The following is a 27,863-nucleotide window of genomic DNA, read 5'->3' on the forward strand; positions in this document are numbered from 1 at the left end:
TAGAATAGTGTTTAGATATGTCTTAGTTTTTGTGTCAACCTAAGTTTTAGCCTAAATATGGCGGCTAACACACGCCGACAGATGGGGTTATCTAACATGGGAGGCTGGATAAATGACATTTGACAGTAACAGTGTCAAAATTCCAGTTCAAAAATGTACATGTTTATTTTTTAACATTTTCAAAAATAACCATTTCAGTTTCAACCCCTCATCCAAGCCATTTCTTCTAGTCATAGTCATAACGTTAACGGAGCGCCAAACATGTACGTAAGACGGATTTCGCATAGCTTTGTACCGCCGCAACCTAACCTCAGAACTGTAGTGGTAGAGAGGTGCGAAAATAACTTATCAAAGTGCAACTTAATTATAAGGAGACACTTTACCGAATGGAAAAATCGACACGATTTGAAGGACAAACTGGACATGTGGCTAGAAAGGGCTGAAGTTTATAGAAAGCTGCTATTCTCCAAGTCAAACCCTGAGAAAACACTCAAAATGTGGGCTCGACAGTTTGAATGTGTGTTGGCTCAGAGGGTGAGACGGGGCCAACAAATGTTGTGCCTGTACTCTAGATGGTGGGAAGAAAAGGCGTTGAAAGAGTTTTTGAAACGTTTACGCATTAGTCTGAGCAGAAATGGTAAAGAGTTTATTATAGGTGCTCTTGGTAAGTATTGCTTATTTTGATTGTTATGTTATGTAAATATGCTGGGACTGGCAGTCTCAAAAACAGATAATGTCTTCTGCTCTGCTAGAACATTTTGAAAAAACCTTATTGAGTTATGAGGAGAATGCTAGTGAGTTCAACAACATTTTGTAGGTGTTTCAATATTTAATTGGGAGGAGAAGAGAATACCAGACAAAGAATTTCAGGAACATTTAACTGATCTAGACTATATAAACGGTTTGAAAGAAGCTACAATGTGTCTGTCATGTGAGGAAGGAAAAGGTTCTAATAAGAACACTGATATTTGCAAGGTGATGACACTTAAATGTTATTTGTCTTAATGTAATTGGAATGTGTTCCTAATCTGTGTCTCAAAGCAATTAAAATGTTTGTTTATTCTTGTTCAGAGTGATATCCAGGTAATTATTACAGTGTGGAACTGGAGGGGTTACAACCAAATCTTATGATGAATGGGTGCCATTTATAGAAAAAGACGACTTAGTAGTGTGGCGACGGCCTCATGGGGATGGGCTTTTTGAGTACAAAGTCTATGGTTCTTATCGGGATGTAACGGCAGAGGATTTTTTAAACACTCAAGTAGACACGGATTACCGAAAAGAGTGGGATACGACCGCGATTCAGCTAGAAATCGGGGAACGAGACCCAAAACCTGACTCTAATAGTGATATTTTGTATTGGGAGATGCAATGGCCTGTATGAGTTTTTTTTGGGTGGTATTCTTTAATTTGGCTGGTCAATTGTAGAGGCTTTTTGTTAATCGCGACTACGTTTTCAACAGAAGGTATAAGGTTTTTGAAGACACGAAAACAGTTGTGATAATCAATAAAACGACGGAATACCCGCGGTTTCCCAAATATCCTGATAAATACCGAGTGGAGGAATACTGGTCTTGTATGGTCATAAAACCTTATACTGAAATGACTCAATTGGGTAGAAACCTTTATTTAAATTAACATTAAACTTTTTGAAACACTTATGTAATAATTTACAGGGATTGAGTTTAGTTTGACGTATTTTGACAACCCTGGAGTTAATATACCATCTTCTGTAACCACGTGGGTGGCTAAAAGTGCCATGCCAGATTATCTAGCTAAGTTAAGATACGCTAGTAAGAACTATAAACAGTACTGTTTAATGAAAGGTGCACATTTAAAATTCTAAAAAGAACTTTTACTATTAATCTGTTTACTAAACTTTAGGAGTAGGCAAAGCATGCGAAATTTACCAAAAAGCAGAAAAAGAACGCCGAGAAGCGGAAGAGAAAAACAAACTAGAATATTGTTCTAACGATAAATGGAGGTTGGCCTTGCAAGACATTCTGGAGGAGTTTCAAAAACATACCAACCAGAAAGTGTTTAGAAAACCGGAATTTCTTAGCAGAGGTTTTTAATTTTCTTTTGTGTATAGTTAAATGCAGGTGTAAGGGCTTGAATTTTCAGGGTCTTTCGACAGAATAGATGAGAATTCATCGAGCACAGAAGACGACCAAACGCAACCGCAAAGCCAAAGCAACCCAGCCCAACAGGAAACTTTTTGGAAGTATTTACATCCTTTTTATTACTTTACTTGATCGTACAGCGTCGTATTTTAAGCCAAATCAATGCAGTAGTCATAAGACTGTATAACAAATTTTGTTGTAAGTAATTTTGGATAAATATATTCATTTTGTTACTAAAATTCGGAACCATAAATTTGATTTTTTGTATTTAATCATTGAGTTATAACCGGAGCTATTTACAGAGTAAAGTTATTTCAAATACAGTAAATACACTATGTGCTATATTCCAGTATGATATTATCTGCAGATTTCTCAGCAATCATTACAGTTGGGGCGGTTGTATGTCCAGAATTAACCATGGGCATTACAGAAGCATCCACAACTCGAAGTTTTTTAATTCCGTGAACTTTCAATTCTGCGTTTACTACCGAGCTGTTGGGATAGGGTCCCATTGTTGCCGTTCCTACTGGATGAAACCCCTTAAAAAATGTTTTATATACAATTAATTATCACTTTGTTCGTAATGCTCTTACTGATATAGCTCTATGCTTGATAAAGCAATACCACCAATCTTTTGATCGATAATCAAATTCATCGCATGCAGGTGTGGAGGTTGCGCTTAAACGAAAATCTTTCAGTGCCTCAGTATTGTTTAGGGATTCAATGAATCGGATTCCTTGGTATATCGTTTCAATGTCTTTTTCGTCGGAAAGGAAGTTGGGGTTTATTAGTGGGTAGTCACGAGGATCTGCGGAAGCCAATGACAATTCTCCAATAGACACAGGATGTAACAACGATACAACTGCTAGAAAGTTTCTAAAAATGTAAAAACATTAGTGTTAAAGTCAATATAGAATCATGCAGAATCCTTTACGAGCAATATAAATTGGAGTTTTCGCCTGAAGAAAGAGTGTATGCAGTAAGAATTTCAACTTCAGGTACACTATCATTGGTGAAATCTAAAAATGCTACAGTTTGAGTAGCTGTAATCAACGGACCAACGTTGTGTGTCCATAATTCTACTAGTTGTTCCAATGTGCTGTTAAAAATGACTGCCTCAGATCTAAGAAAAATGAATTCAGTGTATTTTACTAGCTTCTTAATGACAGAGAGCGTACTCATAGGTAACATCATTAAGAAACATGTGATCTTGAAAGTTTTTTCCAACAGGCAAGTCAGCAATAACTTCAATGTTCAACGCGTTCAGATGAGCTGTTGGACCAATTCCAGATAGAATTAAAATTTGAGGAGTGCCAATAGTTCCAGCAGACAAAATTACTTCTTTTGAAGCGTGTGCAATGTAATATTGACCGTTTTTGACAAATTTGACTCCTGTGGCTGTCCCATTTTCAATAATTACCTGAGTCACTAACGATTGGAGGGTAATATTTAAATTTCGACAATTAATAATTTCAGGAAGGTACGAATAGTTTGAGCCCGATCGGATGTTTTTAGTTAAATAACTTTGAACTCTGCTGTAGCCTAATTGCTGTCGACCGTTATAATCTGTTTCCTCCAAACCTGCTTCTTTTAGTGCTTGAAGAATTGTTGTTGTCTGAAATTTTTTAAATATACAAAACTAGTTATAAATGAGTAAGAAAATATACTAGATCTGGTATGTCTTTGGGTACGTCAATTCCTTGCAATCCAACAAAACCGTGATATTCGTTATCGATTGGACCATGAAATCTTGCAGACTCAGATTTTTTAAAATATGGCAGGACTTCATCGTAGGACCAGCCAGGGTTGCCAAGTTCTGCCCACATATCGTAGTCTAGTGCGTTACCTCTGACGTACATACCAGCATTTGTGCTACTACTTCCTCCTAATACTTTCCCTCTAGCGTACGCACAAGTTCCATTAGAACCTGCATATTTTATGTATAATATATTTTTCGATTATCCGAGACAGTCTTATTACTTAAACATGCGTTTTTTTGAGGTGTAGATGTGTACAGCCAAGAATATTCGTTGGAAGATATATAGTAAAGGAACCAGCCTAATATGGCTGTCACATCCTGATCTTCTCTACCAGCCTCAACCACCAAAACACTAAAGTCAGCTTTGGTGAGTCGGTTGGCCAATACCAAACCAGCTGTTCCACCACCAACAATGACAAAATCGAAGGTTCCATATTCTAGAATCACTCGTTTAAAATAACAGACAATTTGTTCAGTTACTTTTAGCTTACCTATAGCTTCACTGGATGTCATATTTTCAAAATAAGCATCATTATTTGTTGGTGCTTCATATGTACCAGCAATCAAAGATGCTGAAGCTGTCACTAATTCACGTACATCATGGAAGTCAGCCTGAATTCCAGAAGTATACAGAACCGCTAAGTAAAACAAAAAATGAACCAAACTCATGGTCGTTTTGCTTAATTTTGGAATAAATTACTAGATTTTCTGGTAATTATAAGAGATTTATATACCAACAAAATTGGAAAAAATATTTATCTTAGCTAGTACGTCTTTAATCACTAAATAAACGTATTTCGCACTGAATAAACCAAAAAAATGTGTGCATGGAATTAGTTTTAATTATTTTTCATTATGAGTTCAATGTATAAAAAAACGAGGTGCAAGGAACTAACGTCGGTGCCAGTTATTATTAGTATATTATGTTGCTAGGAGTAGAAAGAGCTAGGCGATTATTGGCGACACTTGTACAAAATTAATAGAATTATCAATTTAATAGAAGGGATGAAACCATTTATTACTAATGAAATTGACTAATTGGACCCACTCGAACTAAACAACTTCAACCTGTCTCACGATCATCTTCTCCTGTAAATTGGAAGTTCCAAATCCGCTGCTTCTGATACTTCCAGTAGGTCTTGCTTTTTTCATTTTCCGTAATCAAAAACTCTCGTTGCTCGTTACTATATTGGCTCACTCAAGTCGAATAAAATAACGTGTCGAAAAAACGAAATTTATTTATTCAAGTATAATATACTATGTGCTATATTCCAGTATGATATTATCTGCAGATTTCTCAGCAATCATTACAGTTGGGGAGGTTGTATGTCCAGAATTAACCATTGGCATTACAGAAGCATCCACAACTCGAAGTTTTTTAATTCCGTGAACTTTCAATTCTGCGTTTACTACCGAGCTGTTGGGATAGGGTCCCATTGTTGCCGTTCCTACTGGATGAAACCCCTTAAAAAATGTTTTATATACAATTAATTATCACTTTGTTCGTAATGCTCTTACTGATATAGCTCTATGCTTGATAAAGCAATACCACCAATCTTTTGATCGATAATCAAATTCATCGCATGCAGGTGTGGAGGTTGCGCTTAAACGAAAATCTTTCAGTGCCTCAGTATTGTTTAGGGATTCAATGAATCGGATTCCTTGGTATATCGTTTCAAGGTCTCTTTCGTCGGAAAGGAAGTTGGGGTTTATTAGTGGGTAGTCACGAGGATCTGCGGAAGCCAATGACAATTCTCCAATAGACACAGGATGTAACAACGATACAACTGCTAGAAAGTTTCTAAAAATGTAAAAACATTAGTGTTAAAGTCAATATAGAATCATGCAGAATCCTTTACGAGCAATATAAATTGGAGTTTTCGCCTGAAGACAGAGTGTATGCAGTAAGAATTTCAACTTCAGGTACACTATCATTGGTGAAATCTAAAAATGCTACAGTTTGAGTAGCTGTAATCAACGGACCAACGTTGTGTGTCCATAATTCTACTAGTTGTTCCAATGTGCTGTTAAAAATGACTGCCTCAGATCTAAGAAAAATGAATTCAGTGTATTTTACTAGCTTCTTAATGACAGAGAGCGTACTCATAGGTAACATCATTAAGAAACATGTGATCTTGAAAGTTTTTTCCAACAGGCAAGTCAGCAATAACTTCAATGTCCAACGCATTCAGATCAGCTGCTGGACCAATTCCAGATAGCATTAAAATTTGAGGAGTGCCAATAGTGCCAGCAGATAAAATTACTTCTTTTGAAGCGTTTGCAATGTAATATTGACCGTTTTTAACAAATTTGACTCCTGTGGCTGTCCCATTTTCAATAATTACATCAGTCACTAACGAATGTAGGGTAATATTTAAATTTGGCCGATTTATAATTTCAGAAAGGTACGAATAGTTTGAGCCCGATCGGATGTTTTTAGTTAAATAACTTTGTGTTCTGCTGTAGCCTAATTGCTGTCGACCGTTATAATCCGTTTCCTCTAAACCTGCGTCTTTTAGTGCCTGAAGGATTGTGGTTGTCTGAAAATGTTAATATACAAAACTAGTTATAAATGAATAAGAAAATATACTAGATCTGGTATGTCTTTGGGTACGTCAATTCCTTGCAATCCAACAAAACCGTGATATTCGTTATCGATTGGACCATGAAATCTTGCAGACTCAGATTTTTTAAAATATGGCAGGACTTCATCGTAGGACCAGCCAGGGTTGCCAAGTTCTGCCCACATATCGTAATCTAGTGCGTTACCTCTGACGTACATACCACCATTTGTGCTACTACTTCCTCCTAATACTTTCCCTCTAGAATACGTACAAGTTCCATTAGAACCTGCATATTTTATGTATAATATATTTTGCAATTATCTGAGACAGTCTTATTACTTAAACATGCGTTTTTTTGAGGTGTAGATGTGTACATCCAGGAGTATTCGTTAGGAGACGGATAGTAAGGCCACAAGCCTAATATGGCTGTCACATCCTGGTCTTCTCTACCAGCCTCAATTACCAAAACATTAAAGTCCAACAAAATTGGAAAAAATATTTATCTTAGCTAGTACGTCTTTAATCACTAAATAAACGTATTTCGCACTGTATAAACCAAAAAAATGTGTGCATGGAATTAGTTTTAATTATTTTTCATTATGAGTTCAATGTATAAAAAAGCGAGGTGCAAGGAACTAACGTCGGTGCGAGTTATTATTAGTATATTATGTTGCTAGGAGTAGAAAGAGGCAATATTATTGGCGACACTTGTACAAAATTAATAGAATTATCAATTTAATAGAAGGGTTGAAACCATTTATTACTAATAAAATTGACTAACTGTACCCACTCCAACTAAACAACTTCAACCTGTCTCACGATCATCCTTTCCTGTAAATTGGAAGTTCCAAATCCTCTGCTTCTGATACTTCCAGTAGGTCTTGCTTTTTTCATTTTCCGTATTCAAAAACTCTCGTTCCTCGTTATTATATCGGCTCACTCAAGTTCAATAAAATAACGTGTCGAAAAAACGAAATTTATTTATTCAAGTATAATATACTATGTGCTATATTCCAGTATGATATTATCTGCAGATTTCTCAGCAATCATTACAGTTGGGGCGTTTGTATGTCCAGAATTAACCAAGGGCATTACAGAAGCATCCACAACTCGAAGTTTTTTAATTCCGTGAACTTTCAATTCTGCGTTTACTACCGAGCTGTTGGGATTGGGTCCCATTGTTGCCGTTCCTACTGGATGAAACCCCTTAAAAAATGTTTTATATACAATTAATTATCACTTTGTTCGTAATGCTCTTACTGATATAGCTCTATGCTTGATAAAGCAATACCACCAATCTTTTGATCGATAATCAAATTCATCACATTCAGGTGTGGAGGTTTCGCTTAAACGAAAATCTTTCAGTGCCTCAGTATTGTTTAGGGATTCAATGAATCGGATTCCTTGGTATATCGTTTCAATGTCTTTTTCGTCGGAAAGGAAGTTGGGGTTTATTAGTGGGTAGTCACGAGGATCTGCGGAAGCCAATGACAATTCTCCAATAGACACAGGATGTAACAACGATACAACTGCTAGAAAGTTTCTAAAATGTAAAAACTTTAGAGTTAAAGTCAATATAGAATCATGCAGAATCCTTTACGAGCAATATAAATTGGAGTTTTCGCCTGAAGACAGAGTGTATGCAGTAAGAATTTCAACTTCAGGTACACTATCATTGGTGAAATCTAAAAATGCTACAGTTTGAGTAGCTGTAATCAACGGACCAACGTTGTGTGTCCATAATTCTACTAGTTGTTCCAATGTGCTGTTAAAAATGACTGCCTCAGATCTAAGAAAAATGAATTCAGTGTATTTTACTAGCTTCTTAATGACAGAGAGCGTACTCATAGGTAACATCATTAAGAAACATGTGATCTTGAAAGTTTTTTCCAACAGGCAAGTCAGCAATAACTTCAATGTTCAACGCGTTCAGATGAGCTGTTGGACCAATTCCAGATAGAATTAAAATTTGAGGAGTGCCAATAGTTCCAGCAGACAAAATTACTTCTTTTGAAGCGTGTGCAATGTAATATTGACCGTTTTTGACAAATTTGACTCCTGTGGCTGTCCCATTTTCAATAATTACCTGAGTCACTAACGATTGTAGGGTAATATTTAAATTTCGACAATTAATAATTTCAGGAAGGTACGAATAGTTTGAGCCCGATCGGATGTTTTTAGTTAAATAACTTTGAATTCTGCTGTAGCCTAATTGCTGTCGACCGTTATAATCTGTTTCCTCCAAACCTGCTTCTTTTAGTGCTTGAAGAATTGTTGTTGTCTGAAATTTTTTAAATATACAAAACTAGTTATAAATGAGTAAGAAAATATACTAGATCTGGTATGTCTTTGGGTACGTCAATTCCTTGCAATCCAACAAAACCGTGATATTCGTTATCGATTGGACCATGAAATCTTGCAGACTCAGATTTTTTAAAATATGGCAGGACTTCATCGTAGGACCAGCCAGGGTTGCCAAGTTCTGCCCACATATCGTAGTCTAGTGCGTTACCTCTGACGTACATACCAGCATTTGTGCTACTACTTCCTCCTAATACTTTCCCTCTAGCGTACGCACAAGTTCCATTAGAACCTGCATATTTTATGTATAATATATTTTGCGATTATCTGAGACAATCTTATTACTTAAACATGCGTTTTTTTGAGGTGTAGATGTGTACAGCCAAGAATATTCGTTGGAAGATATATAGTAAAGGAACCAGCCTAATATGGCTGTCACATCCTGATCTTTTCTACCAGCCTCAACCACCAAAACACTAAAGTCAGCTTTGGTGAGTCGGTTGGCCAATACCAAACCAGCTGTTCCACCACCAACAATGACAAAATCGAAGGTTCCATATTCTAGAATCACTCGTTTAAAATAACAGACAATTTGTTCAGTTACTTTTAGCTTACCTATAGCTTCACTGGATGTCATATTTTCAAAATAAGCATCATTATTTGTTGGTGCTTCATATGTACCAGCAATCAAAGATGCTGAAGCTGTCACTAATTCACGTACATCATGGAAGTCAGCCTGAATTCCAGAAGTATACAGAACCGCTAAGTAAAACAAAAAATGAACCAAACTCATGGTCGTTTTGCTTAATTTTGGAATAAATTACTAGATTTTCTGGTAATTATAAGAGATTTATATACCAACAAAATTGGAAAAAATATTTATCTTAGCTAGTACGTCTTTAATCACTAAATAAACGTATTTCGCACTGAATAAACCAAAAAAATGTGTGCATGGAATTAGTTTTAATTATTTTTCATTATGAGTTCAATGTATAAAAAAGCGAGGTGCAAGGAACTAACGTCGGTGCGAGTTATTATTAGTATATTATGTTGCTAGGAGTAGAAAGAGGCAATATTATTGGCGACACTTGTACAAAATTAATAGAATTATCAATTTAATAGAAGGGTTGAAACCATTTATTACTAATAAAATTGACTAACTGTACCCACTCCAACTAAACAACTTCAACCCGTCTCACGATCATCTTTTCCTGTAAATTGGAAGTTCCAAATCCCCTGCTTCTGATACTTCCAGTAGGTCTTGCTTTTTTCATTTTCCGTATTCAAAAACTCTCGTTGCTCGTTACTATATTGGCTCACTCAAGTCAAATAAAATAACGTGTCGAAAAAACGAAATTTATTTATTCAAGTATAATATACTATGTGCTATATTCCAGTATGATATTATCTGCAGATTTCTCAGCAATCATTACAGTTGGGGCGTTTGTATGTCCAGAATTAACCAAGGGCATTACAGAAGCATCCACAACTCGAAGTTTTTTAATTCCGTGAACTTTCAATTCTGCGTTTACTACCGAGCTGTTGGGATTGGGTCCCATTGTTGCCGTTCCTACTGGATGAAAACCCTTAAAAAAATGTTTTATACAATTAAATATTATTTTGTTCCTAATGCTCTTACTGATATAGCTCTATGCTTGATAAAGCAATACCACCAATCTTTTGATCGATAATCAAATTCATCACATTCAGGTGTGGAGGTTTCGCTTAAACGAAAATCTTTCAGTGCCTCAGTATTGTTTAGAGATTCAACGAATCGGATTCCTTGGTATATCGTTTCAATGTCTTTTTCGTCGGAAAGGAAGTTGGGGTTTATTAGTGGGTAGTCACGAGGATCTGCGGAAGCCAATGACAATTCTCCAATAGACACAGGATGTAACAACGATACAACTGCTAGAAAATTTCTAAAACGTAAAAACTTTAGAGTTAAAGTCAATATAGAATCATGCAGAATCCTTTACGAGCAATATAAATTGGAGTTTTCGCCTGAAGAAAGAGTGTATGCAGTAATAATTTCAACTTCAGGTACACTATTATTGGTGAAATCTAAAAATGCCATAGCTTGTGTAGCTGTAATCAACGGACCAACGTTGTGTGTCCATGATTCTACTAGTTTTTCCAATGTGCTGTTAAAAATCACGGCATCAGATCTAAAAAAAATTCAGTGTATTTTACTAGCTTCTTAATAACAGAACATACTCATAAGTAACACCAATAAGAAACATGTGATCTTGAAAGTTTTTGCCAACAGGCAAGTCAGCAATAACTTCAATGTTCAACGCGTTCAGGTCAGCTGCTGGACCAATTCCAGAAAGCATTAAAATTTGAGGAGTGCCAATAGTGCCAGCAGACAAAATTACTTCGTTTGAAGCGTGTGCAATGTAATATTGACCGTTTTTGACAAATTTTACTCCTGTGGTTGTCCCATTTTCAATAATCACATTGGTCACCAAGGATTGCAGGGTAATATTTAAATTTGAACGATTAATAATTTCCGAAAGATACGAATAGTTTGAACTCGACCGGATGTTTTTAGTTAAATAACTTTGAACTCTGCTGTAGCCTAATTGCTGTCGCCCGTTATAATCTGTTTCCTCCAAACCTGCTTCGTTTAGTGCTTGAAGAATTGTTGTTGTCTGAAATTTTTTAAATATACAAAACTAGTTTTAACTGAATATAAAAGTATACGAGATCTGGTATGTCTTTGGGTACGTCAATTCCTTGCAAACCATCAAAACCGTGATATTTGACATCGATTGGATCATGAAATCTTGCAGACTCAGATTTTTTAAAATATGGCAGGACATCATGGTAGGACCATCCAGGGTTGCCAAGTTCTGCCCATATATCGTAGTCTAGTGCGTTACCTCTGACGTACATACCACCATTTGTGCTACTACTTCCTCCTAATACTTTCCCTCTAGAATACGCACAAGTTCCATTAGAACCTGCATATTTTATGTATAATATATTTTTCGATTATCCGAGACAGTCTTATTACTTAAACATGCGTTTTTTTGAGGTGTAGATGTGTACAGCCAAGAATATTCGTTGGAAGACATGTAGTAAAGGAACCAGCCTAATATGGCTGTCACATCCTGGTCTTCTCTACCAGCCTCAACCACCAAAACACTAAAGTCAGCTTTGGTGAGTCGGTTGGCCAATACCAAACCAGCTGTTCCACCACCAACAATGACAAAATCGAAGGTTCCATATTCTAGAATCACTCGTTTAAAATAACAGACATTTTGTTCAGTTACTTTTAGCTTACCTATAGCTTCACTGGATGTCATATTTTCAAAATAAGCATCATTATTGGTTGGTGCTTCATATGTACCAGAAATCAAAGATGCTGAAGCTGTCACTAATTCATGTACATCATGGAAATCAGCTTGAATTCCTGTACACACGACCACTAAGAATAACAGGAAACGAACCCAACTCATTGTCTGTTTCTTAATTTCTGGCGTAAACTACTTGAAATAATAACAGTTTTATATACCACCAAAACTGCAAAAATATTTATTTTAGCTATTCTGTAGTTAAACACTAAATAAACGTATAGTCATTGTGAATACTTAAAAATATATGCACAATTGGAATTGCTTCTAATGCTTCTATATTATCAGTTAAATGCACTAAGTGTGATTTATTATAAGCTGTATTACATTATCACCTGTTAACAAGACAAATAGATTTAGTAATTTCACAGTGAAACAATTATTTATTGATTAATTGTATCCACTCCAACTTAGCAACTCCAAACTATCATTCTTCTCCTGATCATCTTCTCCTGTGAGTTGGGAGTTCAAAATCCCCTGCTTCTGGTACTTCTTCAGTTCCAAAGTACCTTCAGTGACAGTGCGACAAGGTCTCGCTTTAGTTTTAAACGCTTCGTAATTTGGGCACTTTAAACACTGACAATAATTATGAATTCTCCTTTTCAAAATTTCATTTTCCGTAATCAAAAACTCTCGTTCCTCGTTTACCGCATACCTTAGTGTATCGGCTTTGCCCACTCTTTGCCAGAACAATTCCAGGTCTTCCATGTATTCCTTAACGTCGTGCAAACTTGGCCTAGACATCTCATTGACAAAGTTTACAGGAAATGGTAGGATTTTCTCTTCCAACGTTTCCAGTTTTCGGCATACTGCAGATACGTGCAGAATGTGTTTGCCCTTTTCTTCTAAACTGTTCAAATAATTGATGACTTCGTTGTAGTGTACGGTAAGGTGGCTGAGCTTTTCGAAATCAAGCTGACGATCTTTGTTCAGTTTGATTTTTAAAGACTCAAAAGCCCAAGTGAAGAAATCAAACTCTGATTGCAAATCGGCTACTTTGCGTTCAAGAAACTTTTCCAAATCCATTTTCTTCAACTTGAGGTCTCTTATAGTGTTGTGAGATTTTCTGATTTGTTCCAGTTGTTTCTTGATAATTTTTTGCAACTTGTCATCTTCGTTTTTTAATTCGTTGTGTTGTTTTTTTCGCTCGCTGATCTTAGTTTTGTAGTCGTTTAGGAATTGAACAGTGTCAATCCACATTTGTTGGTGCACTTGTTCTAATATTCCTTTCATCCTTTGGATCAGCTGTCCTTGTTTGGTGTCTTGTTCCTCAAGTTTCGAAAAGTATTCTGCATGTCTAGTGCGTTTCACTTCCTTCATTTCTAGTTGTAGGATAAAAAGTATGGTTTTCAAGTAATCTTCCTCTTCTTTTGATGCGGTTTCCAGTTGCTTCGTGTTCTTCTCATCTTCTGCTTGCAGTTGTTTCACCTTTAAAAATCACAAAGTGTAGTAAAAGTTTGGAAATAAGTAATTAGGTTAGTTACTTGTTTGTTGTAGTCTACGTGCAATTGATGAACTTGGTCATTGAACATTTGTATCAACTTATCAATATGTTCGGAATGGGTTTTGAAATTTAGAATATACTGTTGATTGGCTTTATCTAATTGGTCCATCATCAATGATATAGCAAAATCTTTACAGTCAATCACACGTTCGAAATTGTGCCAGGCAAACTCCAAATCTTTCATCATCTCCGGTATTTTGATGTCTATAAGCATTTTCCTCCAATTCTTCTCCTGTTTCTTCAAAGTTAAAGCTCCATATTGGATTTCTCTGGCAAGCAAGTCACGACTCAGTTGTTTCTTCTGTTCCACTTGTTTCCTTTTTTTTTCAACCTTCTTCTGAGCTTTCAGCTCTTTACGCTCTTCTGGCGTTAGTTTGGGTGGCATATTTTGCTAAAATATTGCTGTGCAGAAAGTTGTGAAGGTTTAATATTGACAAATGACAACGACTGACTATTTTTAGGTATAATGTCATTAGCAATAGTTAATTATTCCAATTTGTGAATACTAATTTTTAAAAGCGTCATAAATTTTGCTAAACTACTAATATACATTAAATGTTTCTAATTTGAAATGGTGAGTACCTAAGAAGCCAGCAAAAACATATCAATGGAAATTATAGACACTACTCTACTTGTGACACCAATTTGGACTTTATAATAATCATAATATGCACTAGTAGTATTTTAGCAGCAATTGGTTAACGACGTTATTACAACATGTTTTTCATCGTCAGTGCGTTCGTATAAGGACGAGGTGTTAGTTGAATATTGTTAACATTCAGGAGGAGAGAAAGTTTAGTAGTTTATAGTGAATCATGTACTGTATACTGGTCAGATTTTTCAACTTTATAGTAGAGTAGTGCAAACTTTAAAAAAATGAGGCAGACCCAAGCTAAAGCTGTAGCAGGAGTCACTAGTGTGGTAAGTTTATGAGAGCTTGATTTACCTTGATTAAAGTGAAGAAATAAGCAAATTCTACTAAATTCATCAAAGTGAAAAAATTGTTTCAGAATGATGAGTTTCAAGTTCAAACAGCGTAAAATCACATTATCGTTCTTCCTTTGTGAACTTGAAACTGATTGAAAAAAGTGTTTCCGCACAATGTTGGTTCATTCTAAACGTAACTTAATTAGTTTGTGTCACATGTTAGTGTTGCTTCCTTTTCTTATTTTTAATTAGATAATTGAATTAATTTATTAAGTCACTTTGAGAGTCGACAATAACGAAGAAAATTCGCAAAAAGCGTCCTAGACAATGACTTTGAATAATTATTTCAAGTATGATGGTAGCGCAATCACTATTGTCATTAACGTTAGGCTATTTAAATTATTTACCTGTGAATGTTTTTATCAGTAAAGAAATGTGTAGTGGAATTCTCAGTTCAGGAATTACAATGTCACAAGGCATTTAAAAACATAATTTAAATGGCATGCCTGAAAAAGCCATCATCTTTTCAGTTAACCTATCTTGACATGGTTTAAAAAATTTCAACTTTTAATACACTAAATTTGGTAGAGTAAAAAATGTAAGTAAGGTTTAAAATTGCCTAGAATAAATTTTAATTTATAACGGCAAGTTTTGTTAAAATATTAGCGATTCTGAAACAATTTTGATATTACATAAAACGCACGATAGATGTATTTATTTAGTTGACTAAAACATTGACAAAGTTAAAAAACTATTAATATCATCACCGGTTAATATAAGTAAAATAACTAAACTAATCGACGTTTTGCAAATACTTAAAAATCATAATTAGTTGTGCAAGTAATTATGATTTAAATATGTTACAACTTATGACCACTGGTCCAAAAAATGACCGTGAAAATAACTTTAGTACCAAATACCTGACCAATGGGTTATAGACCAAAACTAAAGGCTGTAGCAATTTCAATTTTTTTTTCGCGGATACCAGACACATGCTAAAATCAGGTGCAGACAAAACCCCATTATTGCATACCGATGTAACAATACCTTTTGATTAAAAATTCCAAAATTATCTAACAATTTCACGGTTGATGGTGGGATTGGTGGGGTTGGACACCGATTCGCAAATACTCGGCTCGATTTTATGCAAAAATCAAGTGGGGTTCGCGCAATCTGGCTGGGTTCGTTCCGATTTTGGTTTCATTTCAATGAAGTAATTGTAATTTTGCGTATAGGTACCACTTAATCGAAAGTGCGGTGCATCGAGATATGCGCGGCCGTTCCACTTAGGTAAGTTTTCTTTTGGCATCGTTCCGAATGCACTTTCGTTCATTTTAAACCGTTTAATTTTGACCTTTTTTCTCTTTAAAATTTGAATAAACATTATAAACAAAGTAGTAGTGTTACAAGAATGGTAAGTGTGATTGTTTTTAATTGAAAACACACCTTAAAAAATGTTGATTTCACTAGATTATATGTATAAAAAATACTTTTCACAGGTAAACTAAAAAAAAAACACACAATACAGTTCTAGAATACAGAACATCAAAAAACTAAGACAAACAAGTAATTTTTTTAATTTAAAGTTAAGAAATCTTCTAAATTATAGTATTAACATTCACAGAGAACATCAAGAACAAATGGCAAAAAACTATAAAGAAAGTTATCCTTTATGTGGTGTTATCTACAAGGTGTTTGAATAAATGTTGTGTTTTGCAGCAGTCCTAGACTACAGACAGTTATACATTGGTTAACTTTAGATTATTCAAGAAGTGTGTAATAGTATGTTACGTAACTAGTGCTGTAAGAAGCATTTTAGTGCGTAAAATGCCTTAGAGCACTCTACTTTATCTACGACCATGTGTAGGGGAAGGTGGGGATCATTAAACACTTTTTTAGCAAATTTCCTATTGCGGCCGTTCCATCTAATCTGAGTTCAAAATATCATTATCTGGTCATTGGTGGATGATTTCTGTATAATATGCATTATCATGATAAATCCTATTCTCAAAAATTTTTCAATAAATTCAAAATTTACAAATTTGAGTAAAAGTGCCCACACCTCCCTACTAGTGGGATGATTGGGCAGTGTGGGTGGGAGCTTTGAGCTCTAAATAAAAAACGTTAGTCAAAACCATTTTTAATAATTTTTTATTTCAAATTTTGAAAGACCCACAGCGGTGTGTTGAAAATATACTTAGAGGTTCCTCGTCGGGTTGTTGTGGAAGGAGTGGGCAACTTGGTAATGATATCACATTTGCTCACTGTTGAAACATCTTTCACATCAGGATAGCAAAATGTGTTTCTAATTTTTGTCAGTCTCATAAAATTTATTGTATATTCACAGTCATCAATTTCTTCGATTACCCCAACGTAATGCAGTCTTGTTTTTTTAGTTGGAAACACTACCAGGACATGATCACCTACTTGAAAGTTACGATCTGGGATTATGACGTCGTCTTCGTCGGGTTCGGCTTCACTGCCTTCAGGTTCATTCCATTCTGATGAGGATCCTGACGATATAAATTCGTCATGTGTACTTTCACTAGAACTGGAACTTATTCTTCTTTTATTTTCCTTCCTAACAGTGGTTATACAGACTTCCTTTGATAACTTTGGTATTTTAGCTTTTGTAACTTTACGCTTCTTTGCTGCTGCCTGTTCTTCTATTAAAAGTTTTTCCGGCGTATCTGTCATAATCCTAGATTTTGCTTTCTTTCGTTTGGCTGCAACGCCTTTCCGTGGTGGTGCTTTGGGAAAAGGTCTCACAATTTCTGGACTTAACGCAGGACTAAGTGTTTTCATCACAATTTCTTGTGTAGTATTTAGGACAGCAGACGCAGAAGCAGATGGTTTATTTATTTCTTCATTGGAAACATTGTTTGGCGGCTCATGAACACATGGATAATTCGTTGGTAGGGAGACTTGCTCATTTTGATCTACAATTTCTGGAGGTCTGTCTGTGACATATGAACATGAAAAATCTTCGTCAGTGAAAATTTCTGAGTTAAAAGGCCAAGTTCCACTTTTCTTAAAACCGTGTTGTATATTTTTTGGAGTAAATGCTTGATTAAATGGCAAAGCTGACAGCTTAGCAACGTCGTAAATAGTGCACGTTTTTCCAGGATTCATCGAAAGCCAATCTGTTAAAGCAATATTATAAAATCGCTTTAGTGGTCCGAAAACGGTTAAATCCAATGGCTGTAGCTTGTGACTACAGTGTGGAGGAAACGTTACCATCACTATCCCATTGTCCTTGCATATATTTAAAGCCTCTACAGAAATATGGCTTTCATGATTGTCAAGCACCACCAAAACAGGTGATTCCTTCGATGATTTAACAAATTTGATGAAATGTTTGAGGTACAAAACGAAATTTTGAGCAGTCATCCAGCCAGATGGGTAGGCTGCCCCATCAGATCCCACTGGAGCGCCGCTTAGCATGTACTGCTTGAAGTTTACACGAGGAAAGACGTAGAAAGGAGGTATAGAATTTCCAAGTGCATTTATTGTACAGCACAATGTGATCAAAGTGCCCCTCTCGGCAGAAGTCATTTGTCCAACTTGCTTGCATCCTTTCGTCGCTAATACTTTCTGCGTGGATTGAACGGTGGTTAAGCCAGTTTCGTCAACGTTATAAATAGCCTCTGGTCCAAATTTGTATCGGTCCAACACATTTTTGTAGTTAGCAAAAAATTCACCTACATTTTTACGATTAAAACTGGTAGCACGTGATAAGCTGGTAGCCTCAGGAGTACGTAACGACAAATTCTTGTTTCTCTCCATAAAACCCCTCATCCAGTCTTTCGAAGCATATTTATGTAAGCTCCAATTTTCAGGAACACGTTTGCCTAAGGCAACTGCATAATCAAATGCAAGTTTTCTTGTAGAAAGTTTTCCCAACCCATAGTGTAACTGTGAACATCTGATTAAGTAATCTCCAAGAAGTTTTTCTTCACTATTAGTGAAGATCTGACGAGTAATATATTTATTGGCTGGATTCTTTAGAGGTTGTTCTAATTTTAAGTAACGTTGAAGAGATGACCGTGCAATTCCATATTTCTTTGCTATGGGTAAGATTTTTGCTCCTGCTTTTACTTCTTCTACGGCTGTATTTATAATGTGGTATGGAACTGCTACGCGATCCGTCTTTTTCTTATATCGAAAAGGCATGGTATCCTGGAAATAAACAAAATGTGAGGGACCTATGGACATGTTTATCGCTCCCTGCGGGGATCTATGGTCATGCCCAACGGTCCCGCTATATTTTTGCTCAAACATCCCACCTGTGATCAATATAACATAATTGAAAAATGCTACTTTAAGCGAATATTTTGTATTATTTATTTATATATTACGTGATGCCTATAACATAAGAGAACTTGAATAAATAGAAAAACATTAAACTTACGTTAACATTTAACCAATATAAAGAAAAAATCAGTGGACACAAGTTTTACGACCACGTGCACAAACGGAAAAATACAAGATATGCCTATTTTGGCTACGGCTGGCGACGAACTGCATGGTGTGGTCGAAGGAGTATTTAACCGATTTTTTAGTACGAGGACTAGTGGCGCCATCAAAGCATCGTGCCATTTTTCAGTATCATGTGCTCAAACCTCCCACCTGCCCAAGGATCCCCACCCTCCCCTAAGTCCTGGCTTTCGCAACTCATATAATTTAGAATATTTGTTTTTATAAAAAAACATATTAATATCATATTTGTACTAATCATTATTATGGTTCTAAGTTATCTAATTGTTAGTGTTGTTCCTAAAATAATGATTTATGGTGATATTACAGTTATTAAGAACAAAGGGCGTAAATGATCTCCATCTAATATACATAGTTTGATAAAGCAATATTTGGAAACGAAATCAATTTTCTCCAGCATTAGAACAGTTAGTTTTTGGCCGATCTTAAAACATGTGCGTAAAGAGGGTCATTACGTATGGAAGACTATTTACACTGATGTCGTAAGTAATAGTTATTTACATTACTAGTGGGGTATGAGCATTTTTATAGTCACGAGTGGGAGTGTTGCCACGACGAGGTCGTAGACCGAGTTGTGGTGATCACACGAGTACGTTAATTTGCCATACCCCACGGGTGATGTACAACATTTTATCTACGACCATCAGAAGCAGCGTAAAGTAAGAAGAAAATTCATATTTTGTGCAATGTGAACTATTTAGGAACGTCTCGTATAATATGCTTGCTACGGGTAGTTATTTGTTACCCTTAAATCTTGTCATCTACGCTGTACTGTTTTGGTGTTGTTGCTATGGTGGCCATTTGTTTCCACATATCACTTAAGCGACAATTTAACAGTGTCAGTCACAAATTTTTAAAAGTGCATTTCGTTATGAACATGTCTGAAGAACTTCCGTCAGATATTGAAGAAGCTGCCGCAAACGTGGTATCTGGCTTGTTGCCTGCCAAGTCAAAGGCGATATGAAAAAATGTATCAAAGTTATGTTTAAATTCAATAAACAATTACAGCAGAAATTTTCATTTAAAGTTGTTTTATCGCACTAGTGCGATAAAATCGATTATTATCGCACTAGTGCGGTAAAATCGCTCATTACGTAACTCAAAATGAGCTATGTAATGAATGATTACCATGCTAGGAGTAGATAAAAGTATTTTACATGATTATAATGGCGTTTGATCAGTTTGGGCCACCATGCTACACAATGGGTTCAAGTTTTTCACAGTTTAACGAAAATAATTTCATTTGTAATATAAATCAATAAATTCAAATTACAGCAAGAAAAGTTTGGAACTGTCAACAAACGTCAAAAAATCAAAACCAGCACGAACATTTACAAATTTAAAAATTTGTATATAACATACGTCAAATTTCCATCTCCCTCATTTCACTTGTAATAGAAAAGGAACGACAATTATTACGTCACTGCCATTAGCCCTGGGACGAACTTTATGTATGTATTTTCATCAGTTCTCTATGTGTATCAAATAACATACAGAATATCGCTAATTATTGAATTAATTAACACTGTCAATTATAGTTACTGGCCAATAACTTTGAGATTTTTGGAATAAATCACGTACTAGAATTTGATTAAATTTGCATCAAAAATGCATCTTTATAGTACATTTGACTGATGAATATCAAAAAGTGACCAAAAACTAGTAAAAACTGGTGTTTTTTCTAAACAATATCATTAAAGACAAATCACCTCATGTGTGTTATTGTTAATAATTGAGGAAGTCAGTATAAGGAAAATTAAAGATCATCATCGCTTTAATCCTCTACCTTTGTACAACATATAATACATCTTTACCTTGACTCAAATAATGATATATGTAGTTAGAAAGACCTACTTCTCATGGTTACTACTTTGTTACTTAATAACGCACTAAAAAATAGATTCATCATATTACATTTACGGTTTAAGTTTATTATGGTTTCCAGACCACAAACTGGGAACAACTTTCCGTTAATTAACTGAAAAAAGCACTTTTCCTTAGCTGTATACAGTAATGGAATAGTGCACAACCAATCATTATAATGCAGGGATTTCTATTGGCATTGGAGATTAGTAGGGGGTATTGTTTCTAATACAATGCCTGGCTGATTCAGACCTTGCACCTGTAATTGCAACAGTTTATAAACTTAATAACGTTTTCTTTGGCTATCAACAAAAATGAAGCAATCGAACTTTGATAACCGTTCATTGTTTATTTCTCCGTGAACAGTATCAATCATACTTTACATTCAAACATAATGTGTCACACATTTGCGCGAATCATTTGTAAATGAAATAAGGGCTTATCAATACATTCTAAACACTATAGTATATGCAAAGACATATTAACTACTAATATAGTGCAAGCAACTATAGTTGACGTTTACGTCATCGTATGTGATCATTTTCTAAATTAATAAGTTTCTTGTTAATTTTTGTCACTATTGCATTTAAGACAAAGTAGTTTCAGGATTTAACTTTCTTTCGCATTAAATGGTTTTAATTTCTGCTTTTTCTACTTAATAAAACTAAATGTAGTAAACATCCGTTAACCATAAACAACAATTTCTGTTCTAATTTGTCGATAAACTAACTAGAGTATGTCTAATTCATGTTCGGATATCATTTAGTCTAGAATTGATAGTGGGATTAAATCAAGAAGGAAAAAATTCTATTAAAGCTTGCAAATTTAAGTATAATATACAGGGAGAGTGTTTACCAGTTTGCACTTTGTAGAACATTTAAGGCCTTTATATTTAACCTTTGGTTTAAAACTTATCAAGGCTATAACCAGGAAATCATTAAAATAGTACTTCTATTAAAATCAAGTGATGAAAACAGCAAATTATGATTATTGTCATCCGTATAAATAAAGTTATTATCAAATAATAATACACTACAGTAGGTATACTATTATAGTATTCTGTAGAGTAAAGCTAAATTGAATTTTATTCAATTTATTGATAGTGTGACATTTACCAAAAAAATGGTTTTTATTGGATTATTAACCAAATTGTACAGTTCACCTTGTGAAGTTCGTGAAATATTAAAAATGTCAGTATAACACGAAATTATCAGATCATCAAGAGGACAATTCGAATTGCTGGTAATTAAGGTCTTATATACAAACTTCTGTTAACTGACCTTATTAAACGAGGATTTTGTTCATATAAGGAAAAACGTTTATTCTGTAACTACACTCTAGGTTAATTACTGTTGAAAATAAAGGGAACACCCTGTATAGTGGGTTATTATTACCAAAACCCTTGAAGAACGAAATTCAGCAGCATTTTTAGCTAAATTTCTATTCCATGAATATACTGTTGAATTTAAAAAAATAAAATATAGTTGCATACCATGTCCAAACTTTACGTTTGTCCACTAATAACTAATCCAAACATCTACGACCTGTTATATTTGACTATGCAATCGTCTTTAAGTCCCACTAAATCCCACATTATTAAATTGTCTTTCAGGTGCTCAAAAAGAAGAAAATGGCGAAATCGATACAGAAATCCCCTGAAGGAAAGCCGGACAAACTGTCCGCTAAAGAAGACATTAAATCGATGACCTGGAAGGAAAAATACAATTTTCTTAAAGACAACATCACGGTAGAACCTATGCTGGCTTGCTACATTATACCGAGCGTTTTCGCCAGCTTAGCCACCCAAAACTTGAACCTGGAGAAAGCTTGCAGAGTGAATTTGGGGTATTCGACTGAAGTGTGTGATGCACTTAGTGCTCGACAAACTGGTTGGTTTTGTTCAGGGGTTCTAAAACTAGTTTTTAAGCGTTTTTGTTCTAGAAAATTACACTAGAGAAGAACAGGAGGTTCAACAATTGGTAGCATCTATGGGTGTGTGGAAAACCATCCTCCAAAGTGCCCTTCCAGCTTTTCTTATCATGTTCGTGGGTTCTTGGAGTGATAGATGGGGCAAAAGGAAACCATGTATGTTACTTCCAATTGTTGGGGAACTGCTAACTTCCATAGGGTTGATGGTGTGCACTTATTTCTATTATGAACTACCTATGGAAGTTGCTGGATTTGTTGAAGGATTGTTTCCAGGTAACTTCTCCAGCTATTTTGAGAGTATTTCTGATCAATATTGTTTATAGCAATGACTGGAGGATGGTTCACCATGTTTATGGGGGTATTCAGTTATATTGCTGATGTGACAACGGTGGACACCCGGACACTAAGAATAGGGATAGTGAATGTGTTTTGTTCGTTGGGTATTCCGGTCGGTTTAGCGTTGAGTGGTGTCCTGTACAAGAAAATCGGTTTCTACGGGGTGTTTTCCATTTCCTCCATCATGTACGTGATGGCGCTGTATTACGGCTATACTAAAGTGACGGAACCGAAAAAAGTTGATGTGCCAGTTTTACGTGACATCCCATGTGCTTTCGTAAGAGACTTCTTCGACGTGCGTCACCTGGTAGATACCTTCAAAGTCGCCTTCAGAGATGGCCCCAACAATCGAAAGATGAAGGTGATGCTTTTGATGTTAGTGGTTATGGTAGTGATTGGACCAATGCATGGTAAGTTATTCACTGTTAAATATTCCCATTAAATATTTATAAGTTTGATTTGGTTACTGCTAAGGTTGGTGAGTGTCAGGAAACATAAATAAATTATACAATCCAATAAGCATGTCCATAAAAGAACAAAGTTTTGCCACATGGTTTAATCGAGCGATTACTTTTTTTTCTGTAAATAGTTTTTATGTATAACTTTCAATCAATTACCAATTAAACTTGTCACCTTAATGACTGACTTTTTTACTCGTTTTCATGCATTTATCATCATTGTAGTGGTTGATTACCATAATTCTCTCCACAAATTAAAACAATCATGGCCTCGATTTTCTCAATTCCTTGTCATTACTGAACTTCCGAATCACGATCTGCACCGTTAAATCAAGGAAAACTAACTGAAAAAAATATTTCAGAACATCTAATAAACTAGATAACATAATTATTGTTAAATATACCATGTCCTGAACGTTATGGATATTTGCAAGTAACCTTGCTCTTACCATTCCTAAAAAAAAGCAGGATACACCTGATTGGTTCTCGCTTTTAATGATGCAGCACTTTGTAATGTACTATTATAATTATTGAATTCCAAGTGGCACTTGTATAAAAGTTTGCATTGACCCAAATTTCGAAAAACCATCTTCAGGGTCCTAGTTTATTGACGTTTAATTTATATAACCTGGCGATCATTTATGTAATAATAACGGCACGCAGTTAAATAAAAGGTAATGAACATTAGTGCAGAAAAAAATTGCTAATGACACAAGATGATGGAGACCCCGCTTTAAAACCACACTGTGGTTACGCAACAGTGAAGTAACCAAACAAATCAATATAATTGATTTGCTATTTGTTCTTAAATGAAATGTTTAGCATTATAAAAGGAAGAGGCTGTTTGGAGAATGTCTTAAATTGCAATAAGTATAATTAAAGTTGCGGAAACTTACGTGAGGTTGCAAAAAAAAACCTGCTAGATGTATATAATGAAGGTCGTTAGTAATTTGATTTTAATGGTTAAAAATTGCTTTTCACTTAACGGCTAATAAGCACAGTTCTGTAAGGAGGATTTAGGATTTATTACTTTCCTATGCACTTAAATTATTAAAACATTTTACGTCCACGTGTTAAAAATTAACATTTTTAGCATATAACATCATTAAACATCAAAGTCAAGGTTCCACAACTTAGATTCCCCATTTTTTTGTACAGTTCACTTTTTGATTACTTCTAATTACATTGCATTTCAAGCATTTTAATATTCAATCATTTATTTTCCCTGCTAATCTAGATTAGAATAAAACAAAACGCAATTAACTGTATTAATTTATTTAATAGTTTATTGTGTTTGTTGCTTACGAACAACACGAGGGCACACACATCCTTTACTTTGTATTTCATTAGTTTTTTGTTTTTTAGTAGTTGTCATGAATGAATTTAGTGAAGAGTAAATTGTTTACTATCTCTTTAGATCTAATAAAAAACTTACAATCTTTTAAAAATTGGAAAAATGAGGATTTTAGTGTCAAAAGTTGAATTTTGGCAAATTTTGTCCCATAAATTTCAAATGTCATTCCCATTAGGTTCCAAAATTTGGATCGACATTGCGACAATTTAAAATGAAGTGTCGTTCACTATACAGAGTGTTTTAAATTATAGTTTTAATTTATAGTATTCTACAAAAATAATTATTGTTTTTATTGCTTCTCTTCAAATCTAACTGCCATTTCAATATGTGTGTTTTCATACAGGGTGGTGTCTTTAATTTTTAAATGATTTTCAAAAAACTCACTAAGTTAATTGAATTTTCCATAATATACTGTACATTAATAAAAACCAAAAATAGACCTTATTTTTGTACAATATAAGGATATGTGATTTAGAATTTTCTCAATCGGTATATTAACAAATTTTCTATTATTTAAATGACTGTGTTAAACTTGTTTTAGGTGAAATGAATGTGGCTTACTTGTTCACCCGTTACCGATTTAACTGGGACGAAGTCGACTTTAGCATTTTTTCTACATACAGCATGATCACCAACTTAATAGGTAAGTCTATTCCTTGACCCAAAAATCTCACGTACAAAATTAAAATTAAATCATCTTAAAAGTAAAACATTTCCCCAAAAAAGCCAAATTATATAACAGGACAATTAAATTAATTACTTTACTATTAAAAGTCCGTTGTTTTTTTCATCACACCAACAACAGGAAAAAAATTAATTGTTTGATATCCTTTTAGGATAAACAGCGTCAATGCTGATGTTCTCCTCTGTTGCCACTTCCCAATTAATTTAAATAAACAGTAATAGCTTTTTTCTAACGGTTTTTTAAATTTATTTCTTAATTGATAATTGAACACGAGTATTTTTTAGTAAATATGGAAAAGCCTTGACTTAATCGTTACAATTTTCCAAATTGCAGGCACGTCAGTATCAGTTGGTGTGTTCAGCCATCTGTTGAAGATCGATGATGCTATCATTGGCATTTACTCCTCCATGAGCAAGATTTTGTCTAGCTTTGTGTATGGATTTGCTAAGACTTCTTTAATTTTCTATTTAGGTAAGTGAACGTATTAGAATTTTTAAGCATATAAACTAATAATTTAACCTTGCGATAGAAAAAAATTGGCAAAAGGAAGTGTTGAAAACAATTAATAAAATCGATTTTTTTTTTAATAGGTGCGATCGTGGAAATTTTGAACGGAACCTCATTCATTGCCATGAGATCTATAGCCTCGAAATTGGTACCTTCAGAAGAATTAGGTGCGTTTACCACCACCAATGACAACCACAATAACTAACTAACTTGTTTCCATTTTGCCAGGAAAATTAAATTCATTATTTGGAGCTTGTGAAGCTTTAATGCCCCTCTTGTACGGGCCAATGTACAGTGCTACCTATGCATCGACCATCAATTCAATGCCTGGTGCATTTTTCATCCTTGGAGGCGTCCTCACTGTCCCAGCAGTTATTATTTTTGGGTAAACCTCTTGAATTAATTTTATTCTGAAATGTAAAGTTGTTTTTTAGGTGGTTTTACGTCCAACATAGAAAGGATGCCAATCAGACAAACGACCATGAAAAAGGTACCGACCCGGATGACAATACCATTCCTGATGTAGCAATGTTTAGCATCGCTCCTAAAGAAGTTCAAGTTGGTTCACCAGTTTTGAATGGTTTTAGAACCATCGAAGAAAATGGCGGATTCGTTAATAAAGCATTCGTTGAAAGCTAAAATCAGTCCTGTAATTTTTGGCTTAACCAGAAAATAACATTTTTGGGTGTTACCGAACAAATTGCAAAAATACTTCCATTTTTTAAATTGAAAAACCGTTGATTGGTCGTATTTTTACAAGTTTTTGTTAATTGACATAAGTGAATTTGTCTTGATTTTTGTGTAGTCTCTATACTACTCATGTTACCAGTAGTAAATATTTTTAAGTGACGCCTATGGTGTTCTCTCGCTATTGTGATAATAGATAACGCTAGATTTAAGCAAAAAGTAATAATATAGCGTATACAAACCACAAAACTTTTAAACCACGTTAGTAGTAATATAAATCAGTCGTTTGTATTCACCTTATTTTGTTTGATGAAATTTCATACCAAGGTAAAATCAAAAAAATACTGTCTGCTTTGACAGGCCTTAAGTCTGATTTTAGGACAGTTACAGAGTGGAGTTCTTCACCAAATTGTAGCCAAAACAGTTCTTTACTAGGACACTTGGTACAGATTAGGCAAACAATGTTTAGTCCTAGCACTATAGTCAGAAAAACAACAGAAAAAACAAAAACATAGTCAGAAAAACAACAATGTGTAACCAACACGTCCAAAAAGCACTGTCTGCTTTGACAAGTTATAAGTCTGGTTTTAGATTAGTTACAGAGTGGAGTTCTTCACCAAATTGTAGCCAAAACAGTGCTTTACTAGGTCTCTTGGTACAGATTAGGCAAAAAATATTTAGTATCAGCACTAGTCAGAAAAACGACAATGTATAACCAACCTTAAGTCCAAAAAGCACTGTCTGCTTTGACAGGTCATAAGGCTCGTTGGAGAATAGTTACAGAGTGGAGTTTTTCACCAAATTTTAGCGAAAACAGTGCTTTACTAGGACACTTAGTACAGATTAGGCAAAAATTGCTTAGTGCCAGCACTATAGTCATGAAAACGACAATGTGTAACCAACCTTAAGTCCAAAAAGCACTGTCTACTTTGACAAGTTATAAGGCTCGTTGAAGAATAGTTACAGAGTGGAGTGTTTCACCAAATTGTAGCCAAAACATTGCTTTACTA

The 27,863-nt window shown here is 34.9% G+C and overlaps 7 protein-coding genes and 1 long non-coding RNA gene across 11 annotated transcripts; 2 read left to right on the top strand and 6 right to left on the bottom strand.

Annotated features, from left to right (window-relative positions):
* The first annotated feature begins 122 nt into the window (after positions 1 to 122).
* On the top strand, positions 123 to 2,362 carry LOC145734258 (stAR-related lipid transfer protein 7, mitochondrial-like). The gene is made up of 7 exons (XM_081987528.1): positions 123 to 664; positions 818 to 975; positions 1,097 to 1,378; positions 1,429 to 1,615; positions 1,677 to 1,826; positions 1,885 to 2,067; positions 2,125 to 2,362. The coding sequence occupies exons 1-7, from the start codon at positions 262 to 264 to the stop codon at positions 2,253 to 2,255; spliced, it is 1,494 nt and encodes a 497-aa protein (XP_081843654.1). The 5' UTR covers positions 123 to 261; the 3' UTR covers positions 2,256 to 2,362.
* A 10-nt stretch (positions 2,363 to 2,372) lies between these two features.
* LOC145734257 (glucose dehydrogenase [FAD, quinone]-like) lies at positions 2,373 to 4,499 on the bottom strand. The gene is made up of 7 exons (XM_081987526.1): positions 4,374 to 4,499; positions 4,104 to 4,319; positions 3,791 to 4,050; positions 3,302 to 3,738; positions 3,058 to 3,246; positions 2,717 to 2,999; positions 2,373 to 2,662 (listed from the first exon to the last, which is right to left on the bottom strand). The coding sequence occupies exons 1-7, from the start codon at positions 4,393 to 4,395 to the stop codon at positions 2,456 to 2,458; spliced, it is 1,614 nt and encodes a 537-aa protein (XP_081843652.1). The 5' UTR covers positions 4,396 to 4,499; the 3' UTR covers positions 2,373 to 2,455.
* Positions 4,500 to 5,104: 605 nt separating this feature from the next.
* On the bottom strand, positions 5,105 to 6,646 carry LOC145733612 (glucose dehydrogenase [FAD, quinone]-like). The gene is made up of 5 exons (XM_081986509.1): positions 6,473 to 6,646; positions 5,986 to 6,422; positions 5,742 to 5,930; positions 5,401 to 5,683; positions 5,105 to 5,346 (listed from the first exon to the last, which is right to left on the bottom strand). The coding sequence occupies exons 1-5, from the start codon at positions 6,629 to 6,631 to the stop codon at positions 5,140 to 5,142; spliced, it is 1,275 nt and encodes a 424-aa protein (XP_081842635.1). The 5' UTR covers positions 6,632 to 6,646; the 3' UTR covers positions 5,105 to 5,139.
* Positions 6,647 to 7,408: 762 nt separating this feature from the next.
* LOC145733799 (glucose dehydrogenase [FAD, quinone]-like) lies at positions 7,409 to 9,567 on the bottom strand. The gene is made up of 7 exons (XM_081986791.1): positions 9,363 to 9,567; positions 9,093 to 9,308; positions 8,780 to 9,039; positions 8,291 to 8,727; positions 8,047 to 8,235; positions 7,707 to 7,989; positions 7,409 to 7,652 (listed from the first exon to the last, which is right to left on the bottom strand). Exons 1-7 carry the CDS (start codon positions 9,538 to 9,540, stop codon positions 7,446 to 7,448), a joined length of 1,770 nt encoding a protein of 589 aa, XP_081842917.1. The 5' UTR covers positions 9,541 to 9,567; the 3' UTR covers positions 7,409 to 7,445.
* Positions 9,568 to 10,089: 522 nt separating this feature from the next.
* Positions 10,090 to 12,244, bottom strand: LOC145733539 (glucose dehydrogenase [FAD, quinone]-like). Its single transcript, XM_081986415.1, has 7 exons — positions 12,037 to 12,244; positions 11,767 to 11,982; positions 11,454 to 11,713; positions 10,965 to 11,401; positions 10,727 to 10,915; positions 10,387 to 10,669; positions 10,090 to 10,333 (listed from the first exon to the last, which is right to left on the bottom strand). Exons 1-7 carry the CDS (start codon positions 12,209 to 12,211, stop codon positions 10,127 to 10,129), a joined length of 1,767 nt encoding a protein of 588 aa, XP_081842541.1. The 5' UTR covers positions 12,212 to 12,244; the 3' UTR covers positions 10,090 to 10,126.
* A 123-nt stretch (positions 12,245 to 12,367) lies between these two features.
* LOC145733541 (dynein regulatory complex subunit 2-like) lies at positions 12,368 to 14,367 on the bottom strand. The gene is made up of 2 exons (XM_081986421.1): positions 13,591 to 14,367; positions 12,368 to 13,534 (listed from the first exon to the last, which is right to left on the bottom strand). The coding sequence occupies exons 1-2, from the start codon at positions 13,993 to 13,995 to the stop codon at positions 12,497 to 12,499; spliced, it is 1,443 nt and encodes a 480-aa protein (XP_081842547.1). The 5' UTR covers positions 13,996 to 14,367; the 3' UTR covers positions 12,368 to 12,496.
* LOC145733540 (putative peptidoglycan muropeptide transporter SLC46) lies at positions 14,354 to 27,144 on the top strand. 4 transcript variants are annotated; one of them, XM_081986419.1, is made up of 10 exons: positions 14,435 to 14,531; positions 15,773 to 15,827; positions 22,510 to 22,786; positions 22,839 to 23,099; positions 23,150 to 23,572; positions 25,516 to 25,617; positions 25,993 to 26,130; positions 26,250 to 26,333; positions 26,395 to 26,551; positions 26,601 to 27,144. In XM_081986419.1, exons 3-10 carry the CDS (start codon positions 22,528 to 22,530, stop codon positions 26,803 to 26,805), a joined length of 1,629 nt encoding a protein of 542 aa, XP_081842545.1. In that variant the 5' UTR covers positions 14,435 to 14,531; positions 15,773 to 15,827; positions 22,510 to 22,527; the 3' UTR covers positions 26,806 to 27,144. The 4 variants fall into 4 exon arrangements, with proteins under 4 accessions (XP_081842542.1, XP_081842545.1, XP_081842544.1 ...); XM_081986416.1 differs by lacking the exon at positions 15,773 to 15,827 and having other exon boundaries at positions 14,354 to 14,531; XM_081986418.1 differs by lacking the exon at positions 14,435 to 14,531 and having other exon boundaries at positions 15,690 to 15,827.
* On the bottom strand, positions 23,579 to 24,315 carry LOC145733553 (uncharacterized). Its single transcript, XR_014179229.1, has 3 exons — positions 24,025 to 24,315; positions 23,796 to 23,964; positions 23,579 to 23,741 (listed from the first exon to the last, which is right to left on the bottom strand). It is a non-coding gene; the product is annotated as an uncharacterized LOC145733553 (long non-coding RNA).
* Positions 27,145 to 27,863: the final 719 nt, after the last annotated feature.

The sequence above is a fragment of the Ips typographus genome, linkage group LG9 (assembly GCF_016097725.1).
Source record: "Ips typographus isolate SLU linkage group LG9, UJ_Ityp_2.0, whole genome shotgun sequence".
NCBI classification, from domain to species: domain Eukaryota; kingdom Metazoa; phylum Arthropoda; class Insecta; order Coleoptera; family Curculionidae; genus Ips; species Ips typographus.

Bases quoted from the DNA above. Each gene is read 5' to 3' on its own strand.
- LOC145733540 (XM_081986416.1), top strand. From the start codon at position 14,487: ATGAGGCAGACCCAAGCTAAAGCTGTAGCAGGAGTCACTAGTGTG. The intron at 22,787-22,838 runs GTTGGTTTTGTT...TTTTTGTTCTAG, and splicing joins ACTTAGTGCTCGACAAACTG to AAAATTACACTAGAGAAGAA. The intron at 23,573-25,515 runs GTAAGTTATTCA...AACTTGTTTTAG, and splicing joins AGTGATTGGACCAATGCATG to GTGAAATGAATGTGGCTTAC.
- LOC145733539 (XM_081986415.1), bottom strand. From the start codon at position 12,211: ATGAGTTGGGTTCGTTTCCTGTTATTCTTAGTGGTCGTGTGTACAGGA. The intron at 11,714-11,766 runs GTAATAAGACTG...TAAAATATGCAG, and splicing joins TCAAAAAAACGCATGTTTAA to GTTCTAATGGAACTTGTGCG. The intron at 11,402-11,453 runs GTATACTTTTAT...AAAAAATTTCAG, and splicing joins CCAAAGACATACCAGATCTC to ACAACAACAATTCTTCAAGC.
- LOC145733799 (XM_081986791.1), bottom strand. From the start codon at position 9,540: ATGAGTTTGGTTCATTTTTTGTTTTACTTAGCGGTTCTGTATACTTCT. The intron at 9,309-9,362 runs GTAAGCTAAAAG...GAGTGATTCTAG, and splicing joins GACATCCAGTGAAGCTATAG to AATATGGAACCTTCGATTTT. The intron at 8,236-8,290 runs GTACGCTCTCTG...CATTTTTCTTAG, and splicing joins CTTAATGATGTTACCTATGA to ATCTGAGGCAGTCATTTTTA.
- LOC145733541 (XM_081986421.1), bottom strand. From the start codon at position 13,995: ATGCCACCCAAACTAACGCCAGAAGAGCGTAAAGAGCTGAAAGCTCAG. The intron at 13,535-13,590 runs GTAACTAACCTA...TGATTTTTAAAG, and splicing joins ACGTAGACTACAACAAACAA to GTGAAACAACTGCAAGCAGA.
- LOC145734258 (XM_081987528.1), top strand. From the start codon at position 262: ATGTACGTAAGACGGATTTCGCATAGCTTTGTACCGCCGCAACCTAAC. The intron at 1,827-1,884 runs GTGCACATTTAA...ACTAAACTTTAG, and splicing joins ACAGTACTGTTTAATGAAAG to GAGTAGGCAAAGCATGCGAA. The intron at 2,068-2,124 runs GTTTTTAATTTT...TTGAATTTTCAG, and splicing joins ACCGGAATTTCTTAGCAGAG to GGTCTTTCGACAGAATAGAT.
- LOC145733612 (XM_081986509.1), bottom strand. From the start codon at position 6,631: ATGTGGGCAGAACTTGGCAACCCTGGCTGGTCCTACGATGAAGTCCTG. The intron at 5,931-5,985 runs GTACGCTCTCTG...CATTTTTCTTAG, and splicing joins CTTAATGATGTTACCTATGA to ATCTGAGGCAGTCATTTTTA. The intron at 5,347-5,400 runs GTAAGAGCATTA...ACATTTTTTAAG, and splicing joins TCAAGCATAGAGCTATATCA to GGGTTTCATCCAGTAGGAAC.
- LOC145734257 (XM_081987526.1), bottom strand. From the start codon at position 4,395: ATGACATCCAGTGAAGCTATAG. The intron at 3,000-3,057 runs GTAAAGGATTCT...TTACATTTTTAG, and splicing joins AACTCCAATTTATATTGCTC to AAACTTTCTAGCAGTTGTAT. The intron at 2,663-2,716 runs GTAAGAGCATTA...ACATTTTTTAAG, and splicing joins TCAAGCATAGAGCTATATCA to GGGTTTCATCCAGTAGGAAC.